The 26,195-nt window shown below is 38.1% G+C and overlaps 2 protein-coding genes across 5 annotated transcripts in view; both read right to left on the reverse strand.

Annotated features, from left to right (window-relative positions):
- The window catches only part of LOC145991305 (uncharacterized), a 230,243-nt gene extending 226,565 nt beyond the window's left edge, over positions 1–3,678 (reverse strand). For 2 of the 4 annotated variants that reach the window (XM_083127296.1, XM_083127295.1), the window contains exon 1: positions 1,443–3,678. In XM_083127296.1, the coding sequence (XP_082983422.1) occupies positions 1,443–3,409 (1,967 nt within the window). In that variant the 5' untranslated portion in view covers positions 3,410–3,678. The remainder of the gene's footprint in view (positions 1–1,442) is intronic. The other 2 variants (XM_083127297.1, XM_083127298.1) reach the window with 2 other exon arrangements.
- An 11,363-nt stretch (positions 3,679–15,041) lies between these two features.
- LOC145991657 (apolipoprotein D-like) overlaps positions 15,042–26,195 on the reverse strand; it is a 109,965-nt gene continuing 98,811 nt past the window's right edge. Inside the window, exons 4-6 of the mRNA XM_083127722.1 lie at positions 24,474–24,676; positions 22,476–22,582; positions 15,042–17,069 (exon numbers count right to left, since the gene is read on the reverse strand). Of these exons, the coding sequence (XP_082983848.1) occupies positions 16,947–17,069; positions 22,476–22,582; positions 24,474–24,676 (433 nt within the window). The 3' untranslated portion in view covers positions 15,042–16,946. The remainder of the gene's footprint in view (positions 17,070–22,475; positions 22,583–24,473; positions 24,677–26,195) is intronic.

Consider the following 26,195-nt stretch of genomic DNA (forward strand, 5'->3'; position numbering starts at 1 on the left):
GGTCAAATTGTGTACCCAAAAAAGTGGGTTCTGTTCTTTTCTTAAATTTTAGCAACTGAAAAAGTATATTTGGCTTTAAAAAGTGCTACATGTGTGTGTGTGTAAATAACAAGGAAGAAGTTCAGAAATACTAAGAAAATCTAACCTAACATAATCATGTCATTAACGATTCTGATTGTTTTACGATTTTTTTTTAAATTTTCCTAGCAGAAAGATGAATTATCATGGAATTTTGGAAATCATTGTCACACAAAATTTGAACCTTCCTTAAAGTAATGAGCACTGTTTGGATTCGGAAAAAAGTTATTTATGTTGAAAAAAAACAAACTTAAAAATTACTTCATAATTCGGAAAAGAGACACGCTGTAGTATGTAAATACGGAGAAACTAGTACTCACTTTTATCCGCAAAGCTGGTTTTTTTTTCTTTTTCGATTAATTTCAAGGGCCAACGAGGATGGTGGCAGTGGCCACTGAAATTAATCGAAAAAGAAAAACAACTTTGCGGATAAAAGTGAGTACTAGTTTCTCCGTATTTATTAAAAATTACCTTACACAATCATGCTCACTTTCCATGGACGAGGTATTCATCATTGACAAGCGACAGTAAGTATCATACACTAATGGGAAGTAAATCGGAACCTTAGTAGAATGCATTTAGGGACTTCATTTTAATACTAAGAGAAACAAAGCTGACCTGCCTAACCTAACCATGAAAACACACATTGAACAAAATCTTAAGTAATCGCTAAACTCCAGAGTACGCATTAACAGACGTAAATTGAAATCGAAATTTGTAAAAATTGCATTCGTAGCATGATGAAATCAACAAAAGAAACTTCGGCCCTCATGTCAGCATTTTTAAAAATGAAGACCAGAGAAACTAGGGAAATGCTATGGGAATGTAGTTGCCTAATTTACTTGTACTAACATTTTAGTTGGGGGGGGAGTATTTTTTTATAAAAAAGGGCTGTGATACGATATGTTGTAAAGGTGGCAGCAGCAGGTTGCATCCTACGTAACAGTCAACAAATGGCTGCTTGGCGATAACAAGTATAAGTAAATATATATGTGAAAAGAAAATTGTTCTTTAAGAAGCACATATTTGTTATGCCTCTTTTGCAAATGCCGTTAGTCATGTGAAGTAAAACAGGTACATGTACAATGGCAATATTATATGCAGCAATTGGAAGTTGGACCATCATAAACACATTATCATTAAACTCTGGGGGACAAACACCAGCAGCCATTAACGGCTCTTGGAAAAGAAATGGCTTAATAATCCATTGAGGAAACAGTCTCTTCCCTGGATACTAATACATGTTTAGACCATTAATGTAAAAATAAAAAGAGTAACAGTAAAGAGGACAACACCAATACTCTAACAATAATTATCATACATAAAAAAATATCACTACCAGGTGAAAAATTGTCTTCACTCACCTTTCAGCATCCTCGCCTCCCTGTTGAGCCTCTTCATTGGCTGCTGTAACTTCAACCAATGACTCCAAAAGTGCTGCTGAAGCAATATGACCATCTCCTTGACCTTCAATATTCATTTGTTCAATACCAATTGTCTGGTGTGGCACTTGAGCAGTTCTTTGTCCAACAAACGAAGGATCAGTTCGCGGTGGATGAGTCACTGTAGTCTGGGCTACTGGATGGGAAAAATTTGGAGGTCCCGAGCTTGGAACCTGGGCTGGTAAAGTCTGTGGAAGGACAGGTGTTTGATTTACTTGAGTAGGGTTCTGACTTGGGACAGTTTGAGCCATTGTAGCAGCTTGTGGTATATACCCACCCTGTTGTGCTTGTTGCTGGATATTTACATTTGATATGAGTGTGGAAGCATTATTATGAACAGGCACAGCCTGCGGAACACTTGTCTGACTACTTGGATGCAAACTACCACCTTGAATATTTACTTGGTTTATATGTGGTGGCAAAACTGTAGCCTGGCTAGCAGGCAAAGATTGAGAAACAGCCTGTGGTTGTTGGGGCATTGCTATGCTTATATATTCAGTACCTGCCTGCGGAACTTGAGCCTGTGGCATAGTTCCAGCAATTTGGGGTTGCTGTGGTTGTGGAATAGTTGCTGCAATTTGCTGCTGTGGCAAACTCTGTTGCGGAATAGTTTGCGTCTGAGCTGACACAGTTTGCTGCTGTGTCTGAACAGTCTTCTGTTGCTGTATATTTTGAGTTACTGGTACAGCTTGTGGTTGCTGATTGCTTGTCAAACTGCTTGGAACTGCAGTTACAATATTTTGACTGCTAAGTGGAACTTGTTGTGCTGAAGTGTTTTGGGCCAGCTGTTGCTGAATTTGCCCCTGATCTTGATGTGTCTGAAACCCAGGATGCTGGGGCTGCTGACCCTGTGTGTAATACTGTGGCTTAGGCTGAACTTGTTGGATATGCTGTTGAGGAACCTGAGCCATACCTTGCACTGCCTGCTGTACTTGCGGTAAGGACTGATGTTGGGTAGGTTGTGGTACAACAGTTTGGGAAGGTATCTGGTTTTGACTTGGAGATATTGTAGGGAAATTTGGTTGGCTTTGTCCCATTACAGGATGAGGCACTTGGGCCTGCACCATTGCTTGATGTTCTTGCATTGACACAGCTTTAGCACCAGTATGATCAACACCACTCTGATCATCAACATGCACCATTGTATTATCACCAACAACATTATCACTTTGAATATACTGCGCTGTTGCTGGCACACTTGCAGAGACTACACTAACATCTTCTTTCACTACATTTGTTTGCGACTGTACAGTAGTATGATCTAAATAATCCATGCATATCCACCTTCCTCTTCTAAACGGTTCTGTACTTTCAATTTTAACCACTTTAAAACGTTCATTACGATTATGACTATGGTCTCTTTCTTCAGTCTTTGTATCAATGTTAATTACATTATCCGAAACACTTACATGAACATCACCAGAAATATTAGCACCAATATTTAGATTACTTCCTTCTGCAACTATCGCTAAACCATACTGCGAACTTGTAGGGATTACAGGAGCAGTTCCTAAAGACGTTGTTGAAGGGTTGAAGAAAATGTCATCCTTTGAAAACGTGTCCTCTGAGTAACTTGGGGTTTCGTTTTCTAAATCTGTTATTCTAGAGCTATCAATAACATCTGATTCCGTATGCGATTCGTCCAGATCATCCGCCGAATCATCAGCTCCATCGTTGCTCATCCTAGAACCTACCGTAACACTAGTTATTTGGAAGGACGGTGTTTTTTTCTTCTGATTAACAGTGCTAGGTGTTAGTGACGTAGGATGAATTATGAGTTTCTCAGGTTCCCCTAGTCGTATCGTCTCACTTGTCGTACGATGTACAGCATTGCAATGCTTACTTTTATCGTTCACTTTCGGTGTTTTCTGATTCACATTGTCAGCCATGTTGCAAATTGCAGACAAGTTGTGTCGCGATCCCAGTTATTTACGGGATTTTTCTTCCCCAGTACGTCACCTACCTGGCAATAACACTCGATTCAAATTATCCATGACACACAAAAATTCATTAAGAAAATCCACAAACACACAAAACTCCAATAGTTCCTTTACGGAACGCGCACTAAATAACACATTCGCACCGACGATCTCATAAGTCCGTCCGTGAAAGCAACATGGCGACCAATGATATGAATTCTCTCTGTGCATTCTGGGCCTGACCCTGAGTTAGCCTCACTCCAGGCACCAGTCGGAACATCTGACATTTCCAATTCACAATTGATCGGGAAGCAGCTGCCTGTTTTTGGTTTCGTGTGCATTTAGAAAATAAATAAACGATTCTTACAAACTATAAAATCTTGTCGAACACCAACTTTCTTTATTTAAATATGTGTGTATATATATGACAACACATTTGCTTTAAACATTTAGTTTAGAGTACATAATATTTTCTCTCTCTCTCTCTCTCTCTCTCTCATTTAGATATTTGTAAATAATAAACATTAGGTAGGTGTTTTGGATCGCAACAGTATTTTGATTGAAAATTGTTCTACTGTTTACTTTATTATTTTTGGCACAATTATATCTATCGTTGGTAATGCAGAAGTTTAAATACCCAAACATAGGTGTACCTACCAAAACAAAATAAACACACGCAGGGGACAGGGGGCTACAATCTAGATTATAAACTATAAATTAAATTTCTAAATGTAAAAAAAAAAAAAATACAAATCAGTTTCAGAGATACCTCTTCTAGTGTTTCAGTTATCTAGTAAGATTTTCAGTAAACAAGATATTTTTATTCCACGGTTTATAGAAGGGCGTAATCATATCTAAAAAATCTTCATAGAACATGTTTCATCACAGTTAAAATATTATTTCCCCAGCATGGAGTTTTATGTTCTGAATCGTGTGAGGTAATATGTAAGATCAGGGCCGTATCGCAGTTTCCTGATTCCCCGTCTCCCTCCGCAATTAAAATATTGGGGGTCCCTTGGTGAAAACAATTATCGAGAATACTGTAAAGCCTATACTCAGAGGGGTGGACGGAGTTAGCTAGTCTTTCTCCTATATGTATTAGAAATTAACATTTACCCCAAATCAGGCTCGTAGCCAGGAATTCTTAGTAGGGGGGGGGGCGAAGTCAATCGTAGCGGGGGCAAATGTTTAATATATTGTGTTGCATTGGCCTCCTCCAAAAGTGATAAGTAACAGGAAAGGGATGATATCTTGAAACTCCAACGAACAAAAAAAAAAAAAAAAAAAAAATCGATAATGACTTTTCGGACTACCAAAGAATACAAAGATAAAGTTTAACATAAATAGGCTAATCGGATTGTATCTAATTTATATTTACAGGTCAATATTGTTAATAGACGATTAATATGTACCAACAGCTTTTGGCTTCTCTGCAGAACTGATTAAGAAAGTCCTTTATAAATCGTGCTTCATAATGTTTCCCTCTAGTTTCCAGTATGCGAGATTTTTAGGCACAAACGAATCGAACGATTATCCAACACCACCATTGTGTTGTGTTTGTTTGATTGATTGATTTGCTTTATTTTACTTCGCTTTGTGTGCCACTTTTGGCTAATTTGCGAAGATGAGGATGAGTGATGAAATTGATGAATGGACACTCACAAACATCCATGCCCAGGCCAGGATTCGAACCCGGGACCCCTGGCGTCGTAGCGCGATGTGCTAACCACTCTGCCATGGGGTGGGGGCGGCATTGTGTTGTGTTTTGCAAGAAAAATCGAATTAATTAAATAATAATGGTTACATATTATCTACACTTTGATGAATTGTGTAAAAATTTGTCATAATTTTTTTGTAGGCCTACTTGCTAAAACATTAAAACATGGGTCCCTTACTCCACCACAAATTCTATTTGCTTCAAATGAAAGACTCTTGCATCACTACAGACAATGTTTGCCTACTGGTTACGTTAACCATTTTGCAAAATATTGTGTTGTTGAAATACATGTGTTTGACACCCGACAAACAAATAGGAATCCCTTGATTGATCAATGACTTCTTGGATTACAGTGTTATCATTAAAATTTCATATCAAGTTTTATAGAGGGAAATGTTGTATCCTCTTTACATTATGAAAAACCTTCCTTAATGACTATGGTACGAAACCGAACGATATAAGGGTCTCCTTCGCCTTACCCCATTTCCGCGACACGAGGTCTCTGGGCCGCTTATCGCCAGCACTTTTTGAGCAAAAGTGTACAAACCCAAAATATCAGGTCTTTTTACACTGATACTGATTTCTGCCAGTCACAGAATGGCGAAATATATATGAATAAAATTATTTGTCAAAAAATAGGTTTTGCCTGAGGTACTTTAACAGACACAATGTAATATTAGAAATATAAGACAATAAATAAATAAATTATAATTTGAGAGATTTTCAATCGTAGTTATTTCATTGCAGCTTTTTCTACTTGTCATTTTCTTGAACCTATATTCATAGGGTGCCGCCTGATAACACCGACAACTTTCACAGTGTGTACAGGACATCAAGGCAAGCAACTTTTCTCAGTCACTATTTGCTCGTCTAATTCTTCTTTCGAAACCACAAATTTTTATCTGTGCTAATAATAATAATAATATAGTGGTAGTAATAATAGTAGCATTAAAAGACGTTATTATCTTCATAAATCACGCAAAAGGGGGTAGAAGTCGGTGCTAAAACATTTGTGTTTGAACAAATGATTTGAAATATTTTTTCAACACGTTCAATTTCATATTAGCTAATAATGGAAAACAAGCACTCAAACTGTATTTTTGAAAGACAGAATATGCATGACGAACATTATTCTTTTTGTACATATGACACGTATAACTTTCATGTACAACATATATTTTACACCTATGCAACATGGAGCGACGTAAAATAAGAAAATACATATGCAACATGTTAACGTTAAATTGTGTTTGTGTACGTATTCAAAGTTTCTTTATATATATATATATATATATATATATATTATTTAAATACATTACATGATCGATCCATCCGCCAAATTGTCTCTCAAATGTGCGCGCTCCTTTTCCTCAAAGGAATTGTTCATGCATTTAAGCAGCAACAATGTGAAGTATATACCTGGCCTTACTTCTCTCTCGAGTAATTTAGAATCAATTACAGAAAAGAATCCTATTGGGATCGAAGTGAACAGGAAAATCTTTAGATCCTAATATTTGCAAACTGAAAACAATATTGATTTAATAGGGCGCAAATAATTTCACGAGGCGCCATGGCATTCTTTTTAACATTGTTTTTCATTTAGATTCTTTTGGCTCGCAGGGCTGACTCCCGCCGCCCACTAGCTATGGCTCTGAACTTGCACTATAAGACTAGTAGAAATTGTGTTTGCGAGAGAAGCGAGCAAGAAAAGTTTACGAAATGTACTTTTATTTGTATAACATTTGAAATCGAGGGGGCAATTGCCCCTCTGTGCCCCCTGCAAGTGCCTGTAGCCGTCTGGAAGAAAAATGCAAGAAACACTTGAAAACTAATTCCATCTTGAGTATCCATTTGTCCTGCTATTCTTAGCTATTCTGCTAGTCATGTTTCTTTGCTTCAATGTTTGCCCCCCCCCCCCCCAAGATTGGACTTCCTTCTAATGCCTCTGCCCCCCATTCTTCCTGTGGTTGCAGCACTGTTTGTGAGTGTCTTTTCATCAATTTCACGTCATCACTCATTGTCACGATTAGCTAGATGTGGCAGAAAAGCAACGTTAAGTAACAAAAATTAAATATCCACTCCCTCTCTCTACCACACGAATCGCTATTGCCAAAAGATAGACTTGGGAAACAAAAAATTATGCAGTTCAAACTTCATAGCAACATATCCAAGAAAAACATCCAAAATAATTAGGCACCTTTAATACAAGACTACTCAAAATGTCACAACTGTTCTAGATACTGAAAATTGCGAAATAATTTCCCGAAGTCTTAATCTGGAAGGGAATTTGTCCCCCCCAATCCTGATACGACATTATACGGAATCCCACACACCTTCATAAATCACAAAATCAATAAATGTCTCTATGTTGCTAGAGTAATACAGGATATAATTGTAAAGATTAGTGAGAATTCCAGGTAGGAATGTGTTCTGCATTTTTCGCAGGGGGTAAAGCAGGCTCTCAGGGGGGCAGTTGCCCCCTTGCCCCCCTCTAGCTACGGGCCTGCCCCAAATGTTCTGCCTTCCCACTTTTATTATCATCTTTTATATCAGCATAGTAGCTTCTGGAAACTACATCAGGATGATATGAATCTCTCATAAATAACTGGAAGATAACATTGGAAATATTTTCTTTTACTTTAACGCAGTGGTGTAGCCAGGATGTTTCTTTCTTGGAGAAGAGGAAGGCTTCATGCTGCCAAATATTTAGTGTATAATCTTTTGTATTCTTTGCTTGATACAATTAAAGAAAACAATTGGGTTACATACATACATACATACACAGGCATTCAAAACGTTTTGGGGACTTGTTTAAAGGATAGTAAACACTAATCTTTTGACCTTTGAGGGGCTTCAGCCCCAAAAGTCCTTGGCCCCAGTTTCAATTGGAGTCACCCACATTCATCTACTACCAAAGAAACGTAGGATTTCAGTGCTGAAGAGGTTGAACTGAACTTACTGATTGTCACAAGGTCAATTGGAATCCACTAGAAAAAATAGAGATGGGATTCGATTCACTAATCACGCGTCATGGAGGACGCAGAGTTGAATTTTTATATTAGTGGACCCGATATTATTATTCATAATTTTAACGATGACATTTATTTTCGATATAGGAACTGAGCATATATTTCTTAGCATTTTTCATTAAAAAAAAACTGATTTCTTTTTTAAAAAATGGGACATAATAAAACCACTTATGATACACTTTTAAAAACTGGTTCGAAAGAAATACCCACCAATTTTGATACGGAACAAAAATGCACTTCACAAAATCCACAAAGTAATGGTGGCATTTAATATATATCTGACCCTCTGCAACAGAGGGATGTAGAATACAAGACTTATTATTCAGGACAATGGAGCAACTGCTGCCTGGGCAGCACCTCCTACTGAAAAATCAACTATCTTGTCACAGTATGTCTACACATCGAGCAATGACGCGCGGTGACATCGTCACTTGGGTAGCAATCAGTGGCGTGCTCAAGGGGGTTGATGGAGGTCACACCCCCTTTAGGTCCCAGTATTCCGAAAAAAAAAGAGCGTCAAAGGCGGGAAGGAAAAGATTGCAAATTGAGGAATGACTACTAAAAAGATACATATAACTCCTATTTCGAAAATAAAAAAAGATTTGATTTGAATAATAAGCCAGAAATCCCGGGTTCGAATTCCGGCCTGTCGACGGGTGTTTTTTGTACGATCCTTCATCAATTTTATTGTATCATCTTCGCGATTAGCCAAAGCCAGAAAAGCGAAATACAATAAACCAAATGAAACAATCATTCAATGGTTTGATTTGATTTGATTTTTGTTACTTAGGACCCCCTTTTGCCACATTTGATTAATCGAAATGATGATACGATAAAATTGATGAAGGGGCACACACACATGCCCAGTTCGGGGTTCGAACCCGTAACCCGTACTGTCGGAGCGCGCTGTGATAACCACCCGCCACGGACGTCTGCCGACAGCACGGACGAGAGAAAAACGCTAACTATTCGGATACGTGGGTATCGGTAAAGCTAAATCCCTAATTCCTCCATCTCACGATGTCGTTACTGAAGGATCCGGGTTCGAGCGGGATCTACACATCGAGAATAACATGTAACACATAACAGGTGTGGACAGTGTGGATATTTGAATAGGAAAAGACTTGAAAATATTTGGTGGGAAGTTACATTTTAAATACCACACTTAAATAAAACTAATATTAATGGTAAAAGTTTATGAATTATCAAGTTTTATTTTTTCTTGTGCAGACTGACTGAGCAACTCAGTCTCCCCACCGGATACATAGCGTAAACAATTTACGCTCTAGAAGTTGATAACAAATGATGTGTAAAGGTTTTCATCTTCTATCTATGGCCATTTTGCCAGCAAGTTCGTAATTTCGGTGGGGACTCGAATGTCAAATTGACCGGGCCCCTCTGGCTGAGTCAGTAAGCAAGGGTGTGAAATCATTGAAGACTGGTGGGGGATCTTAATATACACAACATAATGTGTATAGTATACATTGTATGACATAAATTTTTATGTTATTAAATATAAAAGTTAATTACCAAATATTTAAAAATGCATTATTTTTAACCTATTAAGGAATTAATTTGTATACAGAAATTATTTTACAAGAGGTTAAATTTGTTAATAAATTACGAGATAGTTGAAATACTTTTATTATGAATAAGTTTTTGTTTGGTAATTGTAAGGAATATGTACTTCAAAATTGTGACAATGCTATGTTTAGAATTATTTCAAAGGGGAGAATAGCATTTAATTTACTGTCCAACGTAGAGCGCAAGGAACCAAGTGAAAATTGTCATTACTCACTTTCCAGAGGGCACAAGTGTTCCCTTGCCCCCCACTGGATACGCCCATGGTATGAAACCTACCTTAGATGACAAATTGGTCTTGGACAACCGGCCTTTTAAAAGCCGAATGAACATCGCCTCTTTATAGATCAAAGGCAGACTGACACTTTGCCTATGTCCATGGGAAGCGATGGCCATTTACTCTAATGCTAACTGGTTATCTAAATCTTGTTTTAGACGCCTCAGGGTTATTATTTAATTTTAGACGTCACCAGTGCCTACCGCAGCCGCCATCTAAAGGTTTAAAAGTGGGTGGTAGAAGTCCTGAAGATGAATGTCTCCGTATATTACAACTTATTACACAAGATTTTTAATCCTGCTAAGGAATTAAAATTAATTACCACTATATTTAAAATATATATTTGTGGAATTTCGGGGGCTTTAGCCTCCCGAGCCCTCCCTAGCTGCGTGCCTCGCATCGCCTATACTATTTATTGAATTAAAGCTTTTCTTGACAGTTCTATACAATCTCTTCGTTATCAAATAGCCTATGTTTGTGCATGAATTGTTATATACGGCTATGTAAATGGTACATTTCTGGGTTTGTCTATCGTGTTGTTTTCTTAACAGATATAAAATTTCGAATTGCTGACGTAATGTGTTCAAAATTCCAGAATATTGTTTCTTCTACTTATATTTTACAGTGTATGAACGTGGGACGTAATTTCGACAAACAACACTTTTATCTCTTTATCTTTCTTCCGTATGCATTTCGTGATACGTCACCAAGTCTTGCTAACTACGTAGTCATAATAACAGGACATTACTGCTACGCTGTACGTAGTCATTTCTATTCCTAGCAATAATTGTGCACTTTGTTTTCCTCTTGTAATTGGACCTTGTTCATTACTTCACTACCTTCCGTTTGTTAGCCCTGTGCTTGAATTGAAAATGGAAGGTTCACTACATGGAAAGTTGCAGAGGTAGAGGTAGACAAGGACGTATTTGGAGGGGTTAGGGGGTCTGGACCCCCCGAAAGACTTACCAAGTACTAAAATAAAATATTGAAAATGTACTTTCTAACATTTGTTGTACTATAATAGATGGTTATTTATTTCCTATGAACTTGGAAGACAAGGATTATTACATTGGGAAAATGCTGCTTCGAATGACGGTACCAAAGAAGATTTACGCACATTACTACTTACGATAATATGCACAAAATATTAATCAAGTACGTCCTTTTTTATTATTCAATAAATATTCAATTCTTTATCTATTGATTTCCTTATTTTTCTTACAAATTTGGCGATCTTAAGTAGCTACATGCAAAGTGGATAATAAATATATGCTGTTATATTTATGTTTATATTTATTATATCTTATATTTATATTCTTATAACATCTTTTTAAGTATTCATGTAATAATAAAAATGCAATATTAATAAATTTACATATTTTAATTAATATTTGGTTAAAATTTAATTGTTTTAATTTAAACATTATTATTATTATTTCTGGGACGCATAGTTTGGACCCTTCCACGAAATATATTTCTAGATACGTGCCTGGAGGTAGACGATTATTTTAACGTGGAAGAATGTCATGTGCAGGCTCGCAAAGTTGATGAAAATTCATCTTTCATTGGGGGGGGGGGGAGAGATATTGAAAATAGTCATAAACATCATATAATCCGTTTGCTTTCAGTTAAATCCAGAAAAGTTTTCTTTACTTTGTATAATATTTTTGTGCATGTTTGGAATTTCCTGGCGTATTGGTTGAGTTTCAATATTTTGGTAAATTCATTACATTTTCATCTGTTGTTTCCCTTTATTTCTAAACTGTATTTCACTCCTGCACGGTCGTTGATTTTGTTTATTTTACTTCGCTTCTCTGCCACTTTTGGCTAATTGCGCAGATGAGGATGAGTGATGATATGATGAAGAGACACAAGAACACCCTTACCCTGGCCAGGATTAGAACTCGAGACCTCTGGGGCGTGGGATGCACAACCATTATTCGGCAAAATGTCCATGACTACTTTCATTAATTTTGCTCTTGTGCACTATTTTAAGTGGATTTTGACGTCTGTTCGTGAGAGAGGAAAGAGAGAGAGAGAGAGAGAGAGCTGGAGTGTTTGTTAATACAGTGTACTCATGTAAACGTCTTTCCCATTTATGGGAACTTAATTACTGTTTTGAGAGGAATTGTTTCTCGCTTGGACTGTAGGAGAACATACAAAATACGGTAATTTTTATGGCAAGGTCCACTGCATGTTCGTTATTTTTGTTTACAATCTAGTACGTAGTTTTGTTTTATTCATTTTCTTTAATAATCCATGTTCTTGTTAATTCGATTGTTTCGTAACCCATCCGCTAATTCATTCAGCTGATTGATCGCTTCAAGAAGATAACCACTTACCCACTTCAAGAAAAGAGTCGCCGAAACTGCTCATCTTCCTTCTACAAGATTTTCTGGAACGTCCTTAGGCGATCATCCGCCATAGGTCTTGACACAAGCTGCTCTTCAGTTTCTTCAGATTGTGCCCAATAATTTACAAGCCCTGTCTTTTAAAGGTCACCAGCTGGTGATAGAAGTCAAAAGGGCCTTTGCATTGTGTCGTCATGGGGTGGCCCTTTGGGAAGACACCTACATGTCAAACTCTCTTCCACTTCCACGTAGTACACCTTGAACTGGACTGCATTTTGTAGACTAACGACGCTCTGGCGCCTGAACTCGCTGACAGTATAATCCTCTGTAGGACGTATGTCGTGTGCTGTGCTGCCCACGTGTGTTTATAATTGATTTTTCATTCATCCTCATCTTCGAAATTAGCCAAAAGTGGCAGAGAAGCGAAGTAAAATAAATCAAATAAACCAATCAACCAATACCCATGCTACAGATGGATTGAAATCAAAATTGTAGGTATGCCAGCACATAGCCTATTAGCACCCGTCATATTACACGGGGCCAAGTCCCTTACCATTGCTAAAATCAACACGTGTCTCAGAGGACCAACATCTAACTAACGCAGGTTAAAAGCTGAGGCTGTAAAAGGGTACTCAGCACTCACAAGGACAAAACACATGGCAATACACAACCCTACAAGAATTATACTGGCTGTAGGTAAAATCTGCAGTTACCAGAGAGTATACTACGTGAATTGAGGTTGACTTATGGGTGACTTCTCAAAATATCACCTACCCAACCATACCATAGAAAATACCATACGTGATAAATTCTCCAGTTGTTGATGTACTGAATCAGATACAACAAACTAGTCATATAGGAACACCTTCTCTTCAATGGGATATTTCACTTGCGTCATTTTACACTCAGTAATCTCGAATACTGTCACAAAAGAAAGCACGCAAACACATCCACTTGTATCCCCACACAACTGACTACCACCATAGCCTTCACATTGCTAATCAGTCTGTGTTTAGTTAGTAAAGTAACCGACAGGTGTCACAGCAATCGCTTAGAAAGAAAATGCTGCAAGAACGGTTACATGCCTTCAACGAAAAGTATGCATTAACATCCACTTTACGGACGACATTATTTGTGCTTGTACTAGAATCGAACCATGAACACCTTGGTAAAATTAAGTATTCCAACAAATTTGTAGCATAATATTCCAATGGAGGTAGAAAGCTTGATACTTATGTAATGACGACACTCGCGTCTTCGGAATATTCTAAGATTTCTTACAGGATTCAATATTATCTATAATTTATAGTATTATAATATAATTACCGTAATTCTGGGAAAATGATACTATAAAAGGTTTATAGTATCCTTTTCCCAGAACTACGGCAATTATAATATTATATATTATATAATATTAAATCCTGTGAGAAATCTTAGAATATTCAGGAGAACATTCATGTGACTTTGTGTTTCGCATGCAATGTTAATTGTACGTTATTCATCGTCTAGTGCTTTAAACTCTACATATTCTAACACTGCGTTTCGAGAGAGCACCTCTTCTCTCATCTTCAGGTGAAATTTATTTTACCGGTGGTGGTGGGAATCGAAACTACAACAGACCTCGAAACGTAGTGTTAGAATAAGTATAGTTTAAAGCACTAGACAATGGATAATGTCCAATTAACATTGCATGCAAATGTAGAACCATTGTCACGAAATTTTAGAGAACTATTGGCTTTGTGTAGCCTAAGCTCATTTTCTATTACAAGTAAATTTATCAGAATTTGGAATTTCCACATGATACTTCACAGTCAGAAACATTTCCGATATATCTATGGAATCGTTTGAACCATCGTTTCTCAACCTATGGGGCACGACTCACTGCTGGGCCTCGAGGGGCCGTTTGGTGAGTCGGGAAAATTTATTAACTGTGTCTTAAAAACCTTTTTCATTTAAATGACGGAGATATATTGTTTTAACAATTTAAATTCAACCCGTGTTGTACGTAGTTTAAAATTCTACATTTCTGTTATTCGCGCTCTACCATTGCCTTTTACTGGCATCTCTCCGATGTTTAGCTCAAGGGAATTGGATATCTGCCGTTTTCGTTTCGGTCGCAGCAATGAGTTCTTAATTATCTGTGTGGCACATGCATGTCGATTTAAAGTGTCGCTTGATATTTAAGGCCGCCTGTGTGTGTGCGTATGCGGTTGCCGAGAGGTGGCAAGTGCCATCATTCCACATTGCTATCAAGACTGCTTGGATTACAAAGCTAACCTCATAAAAATAATTTGCTTTATATTTCAGCATGCATAGGTTTAGTTAGATGTTAGACTAGAGTAAATTAGTCTTTCAAATTACATATTTACTTTTCCAGAATGAAGTATGTGTAATTTGTGTAAGCAAGGGCAAACAAGGGCTTCTTAAGGTACTCAATGTTAGCAAAAACGTGATTATAAACTGGGTGCACACCCTTACAAGTAATTCTTCCGGCGTCCATGCTCAAGGGTCCCATGAAGTCCTTCAAGGTGGGTCCCCGACTGAAAAAGGTTAAGAACCACTGGTTTAAACGGATGCACGGTCTTACCGAGACTTACACAGAGAAAGGTTTCAGAAATATTTATTGCTAAAAATGAAACAAAGGCAATAAGATAATTAAATAATTTATGTACAAAATTTTGTAAAATACAATGTAAAAAAGTCACACACAATCGTTACTTGACTACAACTAGATAACAAAAGTCCCGGTGGTGATGTCAGTGAAATTGGCACTCAAGAGTCCTGTGTTAAAAGTGCCACATACATACACACATACGTTCCAATTTCTTCATAAATTGATTCACATCGTCAGTCGGAGTGTAGGGAAAAATAAGTTACGTTAAAGAATGACTGAAATGATCAGTTATGGTATGATGCGATGGTCCAGATGTGAACCTATATTGATATGTGATGATTCGCCATGATGGATTGAATACAAACAAATCGCCGCTTATAATCTACAATCTACAAGATTCATGCGTCTCAAGTAGGCTATAGCGAGTGTAGAAGCGAAGAAACTTGTGAAATCTCATGAACTGTTCCATATGGAGATGAGCTGTTCTCGGCAGAACTGTTCATTACGAACCATTTACAATGGTCTGCTTTGAACCAGTTTATTATACAGGGTGGCCCGTAAATCCCTACCCATTCACATATTTTATGTGTCCAGTGTATATGTGTGCTGTCCTTCATTCTCGCTGCATAATATTATGCGTCGCCATGTTCTGTGAGACATTTATCGCAACATAGCAGGGGTTATTGTTCCAAATGCCGTTGTAACAGCTGCCCTCAACTCATAATTGGAATTGTAACGTTGTTTCGCTTTCGACACAATGTCGTTTATGTATCCTCAAAGAGAGTTATCACACGTTGTCAAGTCCGGACTTCTTGCGGGCCATTTCATAGGCGCCGGGGATAATATTATGCGCAACAGCACACAGAAAACTTTACACACTAGATACATAAGATATATGAATCTCTCTCTCTCTTTATTATCTCTCTCTCTCTCTCTGATGGGTAGGAACTTACGGGCCACCCTGTATATATAATCTCGAAGCAGTCCATACGGAGAAATAGAACAGATTCACGAACCAATACAAGTTATCTATCTAAAAGACACAATTACAGATTCATAGTCTCTACTCTGCTTCTGAAACTTCAAGATAACGAAATGCATGGATAAGACTATGTTTTTAAGAGGACGCATTAGTTAATTGGTTACTAACATAACTCTAGTCAGTGGGGGATATTATTCCATAACCCCGCTTAACACATTGTTGACGGGCTACGTACATTCACATCAAATGAAGAAGGAATTCGTAAATTTACATATGTGCATTTTGCACTGCCACCTGTCGTTCAATTTACGAAGTTCTTCGTTCTTGGAGCAATACTATTGTAATTTCCCCATTATTAGTACAAAACTCTACCCTGAAAAGATTATACTTTACAGAATTTGCAATGAATAGTTACAAATTAAAGTGATGACACAATGGGGGAAAATATCAATATCTGTTCTGTTTCTCTGATGCGGTGAGCTCACTGGTGAGAAATTTCTTGCTACTGTCGTGAGAAGAAAGATGAAATATATTGGTAACAATTTTCGAACTATGTTTCGAGTTATGGCCACAGACATCTAGTAGAAAATTGGAAAGTTTAAAATTTTTCATGGGTTATACTTGAAGCTGAACCAGGCAAGGTGCTCTAACATGTTTTACACCTATGCTTGATTCAGATCAGCGCCATCTTTGGGTACGCCAGTCAACTATGAAGCGGATTGGAATCTGCATTAAGTGTATCAACAATCAACCCGTCAACAATGTGTTATCTACTCAGCAATGGTACTTGGCATCCTCTAAACACTTGGCCTAAAGGATGCAAATCCATTTCCCTGTCAAAAACAGTTCCCGAGGCCTTTGAAAATCCGTTCACCACAGTCGAAGCGGGCGCCATTTTGTTTGTAGTTTCCATCATGGCGGGTGAGTGTGGAGGGCTGCGAGGGCTTCGAGGGTGCTCATCGTTTGAGGCCGTTGACGAGGGAAGCGAGGAACTTCCTGGCTGAGCTGCGGTCGAACGAGAACTGAGGATCTTCGCTTCTCACGGAAACAGCCACGTTCACGCAGCGCTGCTGATCCACCTGGTGGGAGAAGTATGAATTACATATCGTCCACAAATCATAGTATTTAAAAATTCAAAAATTTATCATTTACTTCTAATGCTCTTAGATCATGCGTTGACATGCAGCACGTTCGTAATTTTATTGCGTTCAGTGATGTCACTTTGACGTCATCGCCTGTTATTGTTAACTTTGCTGAGAGAAATGGATTGAAACTGAAGAATTTCACGACAGATTGAACACAAAATCGTGTTGTAATTACTTAGTTCTGAAAAGGCACTTTTCTACAACTTTTTGAAAAGCTTACCGCGATGGTAACACGATTAAGCCTTGTTTCCATGACAGAAAAAAACAACAGAAAAACCGCTACCTATGCTGACCAAGGCAGTCTGTATTTCAGTAAAACACATTTACCAACGTTACGTTTCAACCCTCAAAACTAAAATGATGGATGGTGCTTAAACCAAACAAAGCAGAATATAACATGCATATCCTGCGTGCAAAATTCTTACATTGATTGATTGATTTAGTTTATTTTACTTCGCGATTTGTGCCTCTTGGCTAATTTGCGAAGATGGGAATGAGTGATGAAATTGATGAATGGACATTCACACACAACCAAGCCCGAGCGGGATTCGAACCCGGGACCCTTGGCGTCGCAGCGCGATGTGCTAACCACTCGACCACAGGGTCCGGCGCAAAATTCTTACACTTATACAACCTGGAGCAGTGGTTCCCAACCTTCGTGATCCCGCGGCCAGACAAATTTGTTTCTTAAACGTCGATGACGTCCCAACAATTTTACTCGTAAATAGCTTAGTAATTTTTTAGAACTTTATACGTTAATTAATTTGAACCCTTCAAATTTAATATTAATGAATAAATTATGGCACAGATAAATATAGAGAATATAGTTCGATTATGTCTAGGTCTTTTTGAGGAAATATAAAATTTGGTGTAAATTAGTTGACAACGGCTGGATTTAATGGAATCTTTGAGTTTCTCTGCAAAACATCATTAAATGAATTAGGTAAGTGTTGATTTTCATTGGAATGATCCATTTCGGACACAGAAGAATTCCAATTACTCAAAATATTTCCACCTAATACATTTGTTATTGAAAATTGTTGTACAAATTAAATTGACAGTGGTCCCTGTTCGTCAACCTCCAAACTTGGAAGCGGGAAGCAAAACACCCCATGGTTAGACGTCTGACTTCAGAACGCTGTAGCTCCGTGTTTCTCAACCGCCGGGCCTTTCTCGAATTGGGGGTGGAAGAGCGAAGGAACTTGCAGCCCGAGCTGGCAACCACCTGGAAAGATGGTTTTCGACTGCGATAACAGGAACAGGAAATGCTTTCGCGACAGTACTTCAGACTAAGGAATAAAAATCTATGTTTTTATCAGATTGGTTATAGGTTGTGTTGGGCGATATTTGGCGATATATATCGTGTCGGCGATATATTGTCACGATATTTTTAGCGAAAAATATCTGTCAGCGATATATCGTCACGATATTTGGCGATATATCTTCACGATATTTGGTGATATATATCGTGGAGACAATACATTTCCGACATCACGATACCGAAAAAATATCGTATCGTTTGTGACGATATTTTCTTGACGATGTATCACGATATCAAATTTCCGATATCGTCCATCTGTAGTTATAGGCCCCAAGTATATTGTATGCTTCAGGCCCCAGCCGCCACCTAAGGCCTGCCTTGGCAGTGATAATGTGTTTTGTTATTTCCTTGCGTTTGGCTGGTATACGTAGACTTACATCTATGGCACATAGCTGCTCAGTGACAATCAGTCCAATGTCAAGGTTTTGCGTGAGAAGTTGGAAAAGCTGTTGTCGAAATGTGCGCAGCTGTTGCGTGCTGTTGTGACAGATGGCGCTGTGCGATCGCAAGGTTAACAAACGGATTATCACTTATGCCATGAACAAATGAAGGCGGGCATTCGGAGGAATAAATGAAGAAACGAGATTAACGACAATAGCCACAACAGAAGCGATGCGAAATATCACACGGAGGTATAAAGACGAGAGACGAGAGTGGATTAATCTAAAGAACAAATGTAATTTTCACAAATTAATTTTGCTGTACAAAATCCTTCAAATAAAAGACCCACAATATCTCTATAACCAATTTCAACATCTTTCCGACTTTCACAGCCGAAACACTAGATCGGATGAATGATCTCTGCTCTTCATTCCACTCGACAAATCCAACTTTCATGCAAATTCTTTTACTGTGGAACAAGTTGCCACCTGAAATTCATGCCTCTTCCTCAATTGTGACGTTCAAAAAACTGTTTATTGATTTCCTTTATTTTACTTCGCTTTTTGTGCCACTTTTGGCTACTTTGCGAAGATGGGGATGAGTGATGATATGATGAAATTGGTGAATGGACACTCACAAACGTCCATGCCCAGGCCGGGATTCGAACTCAGGACCCCTGGCGTCGTAGCGCGATGCGATAACCATTCCGCCACGGGGACCGGCTTAAAAAGCTGTTAAAATTTTAAATAATGATAATTAAATATTTGACTTCCCAAACTAAGTATCAGGAGCAGAGAATGACAGAAGAAAGTAAGACTACATTATGTTTAATTATTTAAAACAAATTATCGTTTGTGTAGCGCTTTGGGTTATGTTTAAGTGCAACGTAGTATGTGTGTGTGTGCATGTGGGTATGCGTGATGGCGAGAATATGTATGTATGTATCAGGCACGTAGCCAGGGGGGCTAAGGGGGCTGAAGCCCCCATCAAATTCTGCAAATATCTAATTTAACTAGTGTATGGTGGTAATTAATTTTACTTACTTAGCAGGAATGCAGGATTAAACATTAGATCGAAAGAAAATAGTGTATAATAAAGGAACCAATTTATATTCTATCATTTAATCTTTGTGAGACGTCACACAATATAAACTTTATGAGTAAAGTTTTAACTTTTAAAGCCTTTTTCTTAACGGAATGTGTAAACGTTAATAACAAAATACAATAACTATGAATTTCAGTACACTAACAGTACAAAATGTAAGAATATAATGAACAACAGTGTTCGATATTCACTCATACGGTGGATCGAGTAGCAAAGTATATCCATTTAAATAATATTAATAATAATAGTATTTTTGGATTAAAATTGGTTAATTTTTAATAACTTATAATAGTTTTTACTGTAAAATGACAATTATAACCGTCGCAATAATTATTATTGGCATTATTATTTCTTCTAACCAAGTTTTATCAGTGACCTTTCCCCTCTATAAATATTTCTGGCAACACCTGTGCTGATAAGGGATGAGCCCCCGAAATAAAATTCTGGCTACAGGCCTGGTCTGCATGCATGTATGTATGTGTGTGTGTGTGTGTGTGTGTGTAATATAAACTGTGCTGTCTTTTTGTTGATGTGTGTGAAACGGTGAGCATGTGTCTGTGTATGCGTTTATAAAATGCATTTTTTAAAATTCATTTTGTTTATCTTTTCAATTTTATTAGTTAACAGATGTAAGGAAATATCGAAGTAGATGGTAAAGTGGGAAAAAGGCATTATAGTAACATAAATTAAGAACAATGAAAACCCAGTAACTATCCAGCAAAATTAATCTCGTCAACGATAGCTTTAGAGTATGCAATGCTAATTGTACATTATCCATTGTCTAGTGCTTTTAATAATACTTCTTCTAATACTCCGTTTCGAGAGATCGCCTCTTCTCTCGTCTTCAGGTGAACTAATTTATTTTTGCCAGCGTTGAGGATCGAATTTACAACAGACCTGTGATTTTCCTACAAATCGGGTGCTCTAACTCTAATAAAAGTGGAGCCTTACCTTCCATGCCCCCCCCCCCCCCAGCCCCTCCTAAACCACGCATTCTATTCAGCTTTGAAAGGGATCAACAACGAGAGTAGTAGACAAAGTCTGAAAGTTTTAAACACAATAATAAAATTAAACGCGAAAGAAAACCAACGCCAAAATAAGCTTCTTAGTCGATTTATGTTATGTGCTTGTCATGACGAGTAACATAACACTACTACTGCAGAAGAAACGCCATCAGCCAAGGATAGAAGCTAGTCAGCGATCCTGGACTGGAACTTAAACGGTAAGCATTGCGCATGCGCCACGACGTGCGCTGTAACCTTTGCGCATGAGCCACTAGCTCGAAAAGCATCGAGTGGGAGGAGTCTGCCGTGTGACGTCAGGTATGGACTCGCACCGAAGCTGCACGCAACATATTAACAGAGATGACTTGAAAATAAGCCAGCTTCACCTGTACTATCTGAGAGAGGAACGTACAGTACAGGAATAACTCAGAACGGAAAAACTACGCAAGGATTTATCGAGAAATCTCATCTCCCTGTGACGCGGAAGGAAGTATTGCCAGATCTCCCCGGTGTGTGTCTCAAGGCTCCTTCGCTCGACACAAATCTCTTTGGAGAGCCGAAACAAAGCAGTCTCTATTCGACATTCTGTTTGGAAACAGATCTTGAAGGATTTCCAAATATTTTGAGCATCAGCAGGCCGTAGATCGAGGATATGTTTTCCGTAAACTTCCTTCAGCGAAGCGAGTGTAACGCGCCATTCAACTCAATGTTGCCAGCGGGAAATTCTCAAGAGAGACAGTGTTGCCAATGAGTTTTTTACTGGCAAATTGTACAAAATGACACTTGCTTCAGGGGCACTTTCAGATTTGAAATTTAAAGGGAATGCTTATTTCAAACAAGAAAATTTCACTGAAATCAAAATTGCTTTTTTTAAGCCATTTATACAAAACACAAATAAAAATAAAACACGAACAACCCCTTGTATGCCGCCATATTTAAAGGAAGTGACGTTAGAGAACACGTAATGCTGTCTCCTGCATTCGTGGTCACCAAACAGAGCACACGGGTAACACATGTTTGTGATTGGCTAGAAAAGAAAGGAGGAGCAGTGGAACATTCTGGTCTGTATTTATGTGGTTGGTTGAGTTGGTGTTTTAAGTCCAATTTATGCACAGTAAGGCTAATCGGGACTGGACCTACAGTTTAAAGTGGAATCCGAACCACTATGTGCCTCCACCCGGAGTCTGTATTTATTTAATGGTAATTATTCAAGAAAGAATGTAGTGAGTGATTTATAAATATATTATTTTGTGTTGATCTTAATAATTTGTACCTGTGTTTGTTCTTGCATTCAGTCCCTCGGAATGGCTCATGGTTTACAAGCAGCTCAGATATTTGGGAACAAAATCTAATTTATTTATTTTGTTAGTGGGGAAGACGTGTCTAACTCTCCATTAAAAAAATATCGCTGTTAAGATTTTACTTCACGAACAAGGTCAATATCGTCAAAGTTAGGAAGGGAGCTGCTTAACATATCATATAACTCGAGCTTAAATTTCTGAAACAGCCTGCCTACTCTCCGGATCTTACCTTCATGAGCCTCTTGGGGTCGATGCTGAAGGACTTGAGGAGGCGGTAGGCGTGGTTCAGAGTCTGCTGGGGCACAACTGCCGCTCGTCCAAGGATCCAAACGTTTTCTGCAAAATAATAAACAAAATAAAACAAAACACAAGCAAAATATTACATTTTGACTTGAAGTGTGAGTACTGAATAGTATTGCTCTCTGTGTTATTGACGAAAAATTAGGTATAGTTTATTTTAAATAAAAAATAAAAATAAGCCACACATTTGTTATTAAATTATATATACTCCGACGGTGACTTTAATAATGTGAACTTTACTTTAATAACGTGAAATTTTCTATGTTCAACTGTGACTCACAGGGCGTTGAATGCATTTAAACGTAAAGGTTACAGTAGATGACAAAATCTCGACCTGCTGGTGTTGCCAGCTACGGCGGTATGTCCCTAAAATGGCACTTATTTTCGCTCAACACATAAAATCGCCAATCATAAATCCATCAAATGCTGCACATAATTAATATTGGTCGCAAATGACAGATTGACTTGGTATCAGTCATCATGGCCCTTCGATAATTTCTTATATCTTCATCTCACTCAAAAGTGCATTTCTGGAAAAATTTTAAAGCTGCCTTCCGCCAGTTATTAATTTATCTAATTTTTTCAAGTAAAGTGATAATGTTAAGCATTGAAAAATATCTCAATGGATGAGGCATTAAAATGCAGAAAACCCAGTGTAAATATCTCTTACAGTTTTCATGATATAAATTTTCGAAGTTAGGGTTGCGCGACTTTTGAAACACACTGTATTTTATAGTCTACAATACAGCATGTTATTACATATGATATTTTCTTGTTGGTATTTGTTTAGTGGATTGGCACAAGAATAAAAAACTTGAAAAGAGAAGACCGGAAAGTAAAAAAAAAAGCCGAAAATTTTTAAAATAATTCAAAACAAAAGAAAAGCTTTCTGTATCTAACTGAAGTTTAGCATTGTCTTCAAGGCTCAGAAAAAAAAAATCACGTTTCGTCAACTTCCTATATGCAGATGATGTAGACTTACTAGGGGATGATATACATGTTTTTAAAAGCAGCTAAAGAGATAGGGTTGGAAGTTAGCAAAGAGAGAACTAAATATCTGCTTACAGGCCGAAACCAAGTGTTATGTAATAATCAAAATATATTTATTGATAACAACTCGTTTGCACCAGTTTCGAAATTCAAGTACTTAGGAGTAATACTAACAAATGAAAATGATATTAAAGAGGAAATAAAAAGCAGGCTTAATTCAGGAAATGCATGTTACTTTTCTGTTCATAAACTATTGCCTTCTCGTCTAATATCTAAGAAACTAAAAGTTAAAATAAACAAAACAGTAATTTTTCTTATAGTATTATATGGCTGTGAAACTTGGTCCCTTACTTTGAAATAGGAACATAAATTATTAGTATTCGGAAATAAAATCCTTAGGAAATTTTTGGACCTAAAAGGGATGAGGAGACAGGTGACTGGAGAAGGTTACATAATGTAGAAGTACATAATTTGTATTCATGTCCAGATATTACTAGAATAATTAAATCAAGAAGACTTAGGTGAGCAGGCCATGTGGCACGAATGGGAGGAAAGAAGAATTTACAGGATTCTTGTTGGGAAACCTGATGGTAAGAGATCTGTAGGAGGGCCAAGACGAAGATGGAGAGATAACGTTAAGATGGACCTAAAGAAAATCGATAAGGATGGAGAAGATTGGAATTGTTCTTGCCCAAGATAGGGACAGATGGAAGGTTTGTGTTGCTGCAGCCATAAATCTTCGGGTTTAAGAAGGCTAGAGAGTTAGTTAGTTAGCATCAACTTCAGACCCCTAACAATTAGTAAGGTTAACCAGAGGGTCCTGCTTGCACCTACCGACATGGAAAATACTGAATAAATCTCTGATCTAGATGAACGTGACTCCACGACCAATCTCCAAACTAACTGTCCGAAGACACCCCTTGCAGTTTCCACTCACCTGCATGTTTGTCTCCTCTGCAGATGTCTTGGCAGGAGAAGACGAGAGCGTAGGAGGTGTAGTCCGTGTCCAGCACCCAGTACTTCATCTCCCTGGACCTGGAGGATATGGAGTAGCCACGTGGCAGATACCTCACCACCATCCTGGAAAGCTCGCCGTAGTCGAACGTCGCGACGCCGTACGACACGATGGGACGTCCGGTCCTGCAAAAGTCTCGGCATTAGATCCTCATCACAAGAACATATATTCAATTCTTTTTCGATGTAAGATTGTGTCTCTCTCCAGTCTGCATACTACAACTTCAACCAAGATAAAAAATGCCCCCGGCAAACTAGAGAACTACAGTGTACAATCATTTGTTTTCTGTGTCTCACTTACCGCACAACACCTTCTTGGTCAAGTGCCCTGTTTCGTCTTCTGTAGTGTTGCCCACGGGACGAGACGAGACAGGCTTTTAAAAATTCGAGACGAGACGAGATTGACCATGTGTCATAAGACAAACGAATATTTTCGAGACGAGACAGCATTTCCACGAGACTCTACGAGACGAGACAGGCCAAAGTCTCGTCTCGTGGGCAACAGTAGTCTTCTGACGTCGGCTAAACGTAGAGATTCTTAAACCCAACAAGCCTAACTTAAACCACGCAAACATTCGAGCTTACGTCAGAAGATGAAATACGGCGCTTGACCAAGGTGTTTGAGTTTGGTGCGTTAAGTGAGACCTCTCGCTTCCCCTTCTTCCGTGCCTTTTCATAGTGCTGCACAAGGCAGGAAGACGGGAACGATGCAAGCAGCTGATTGCATTGTACGCTCCTTCCACTCGCCTATGTTTGAAAATTCATCTACAGCGCCACAGGCTGTACAGCCAGTTACAGGTTGTAATTATTCCACTGAAGTTTAATGGGAGTGTTACAACCCAGACGTGTTCGTGACTGTACCATTGACGTCCGGGGAAGGCTGTTGCTGCATGTCGGCAACTAATGTCAGCCCAAAAGGTTATATTTTACATATAATTCCATTTCAGCCAAAGTAATTTGTGTTTACTATTATGAAGGACCGACAATTACAAGTAAGACTACTCTTGCAGGAAAACGGAAACTTTTGGGGAAGAAAATAAATCGCTCGCGCACCCCATATCCTGCGGATATGTACATTAGTATTTGTAGAGGGGTTGAGGGGGCATTGTCCACTGGATAATGCAGCTGGTTGTAAATTGTAAGCCTTTAGAAATATTCTCTATCGCATGTAATATTCTTATGCTTTGAAATAAATTACTTCACAGTACACACTTAAGAATTTTAGAAAATGATGATGATAATGTTAGTAATTTCAGGGAAGAGTCGAGAACATTTCAGGGGCCTCAAGCACTATACCCTCCATAAATACGCGCGGGATTATAAGCATGGTTCATAATTTTAAGATGAAATATTTATAATTTCTTAAAACAAGTAACATAATTTACTTTATTCTTTAATTAATAAACTGACTTCTTCCCGTTCTATCAAAACACTATTTCGTTTATAAGTCTCAAACATTCCATTTATTTTTGCACATTACTAAGATTTCCCACGAAGGTCTCATTATGGACATTTTGGAGTTAATTCTAAGTTTACATCCTCCAAAGCATCCTTACACTTCAAATTATGCAGATAGACCGCTGAGGTACACCTACTTCTTGGTCACCCTGTACACAAGCAATTCTCCAAAGTGCGAACATTCGAT

The sequence above is a fragment of the Lepisma saccharinum genome, chromosome 8 (assembly GCF_977018435.1).
Source record: "Lepisma saccharinum chromosome 8, izLepSacc3.1, whole genome shotgun sequence".
NCBI lineage: Eukaryota > Metazoa > Arthropoda > Insecta > Zygentoma > Lepismatidae > Lepisma > Lepisma saccharinum.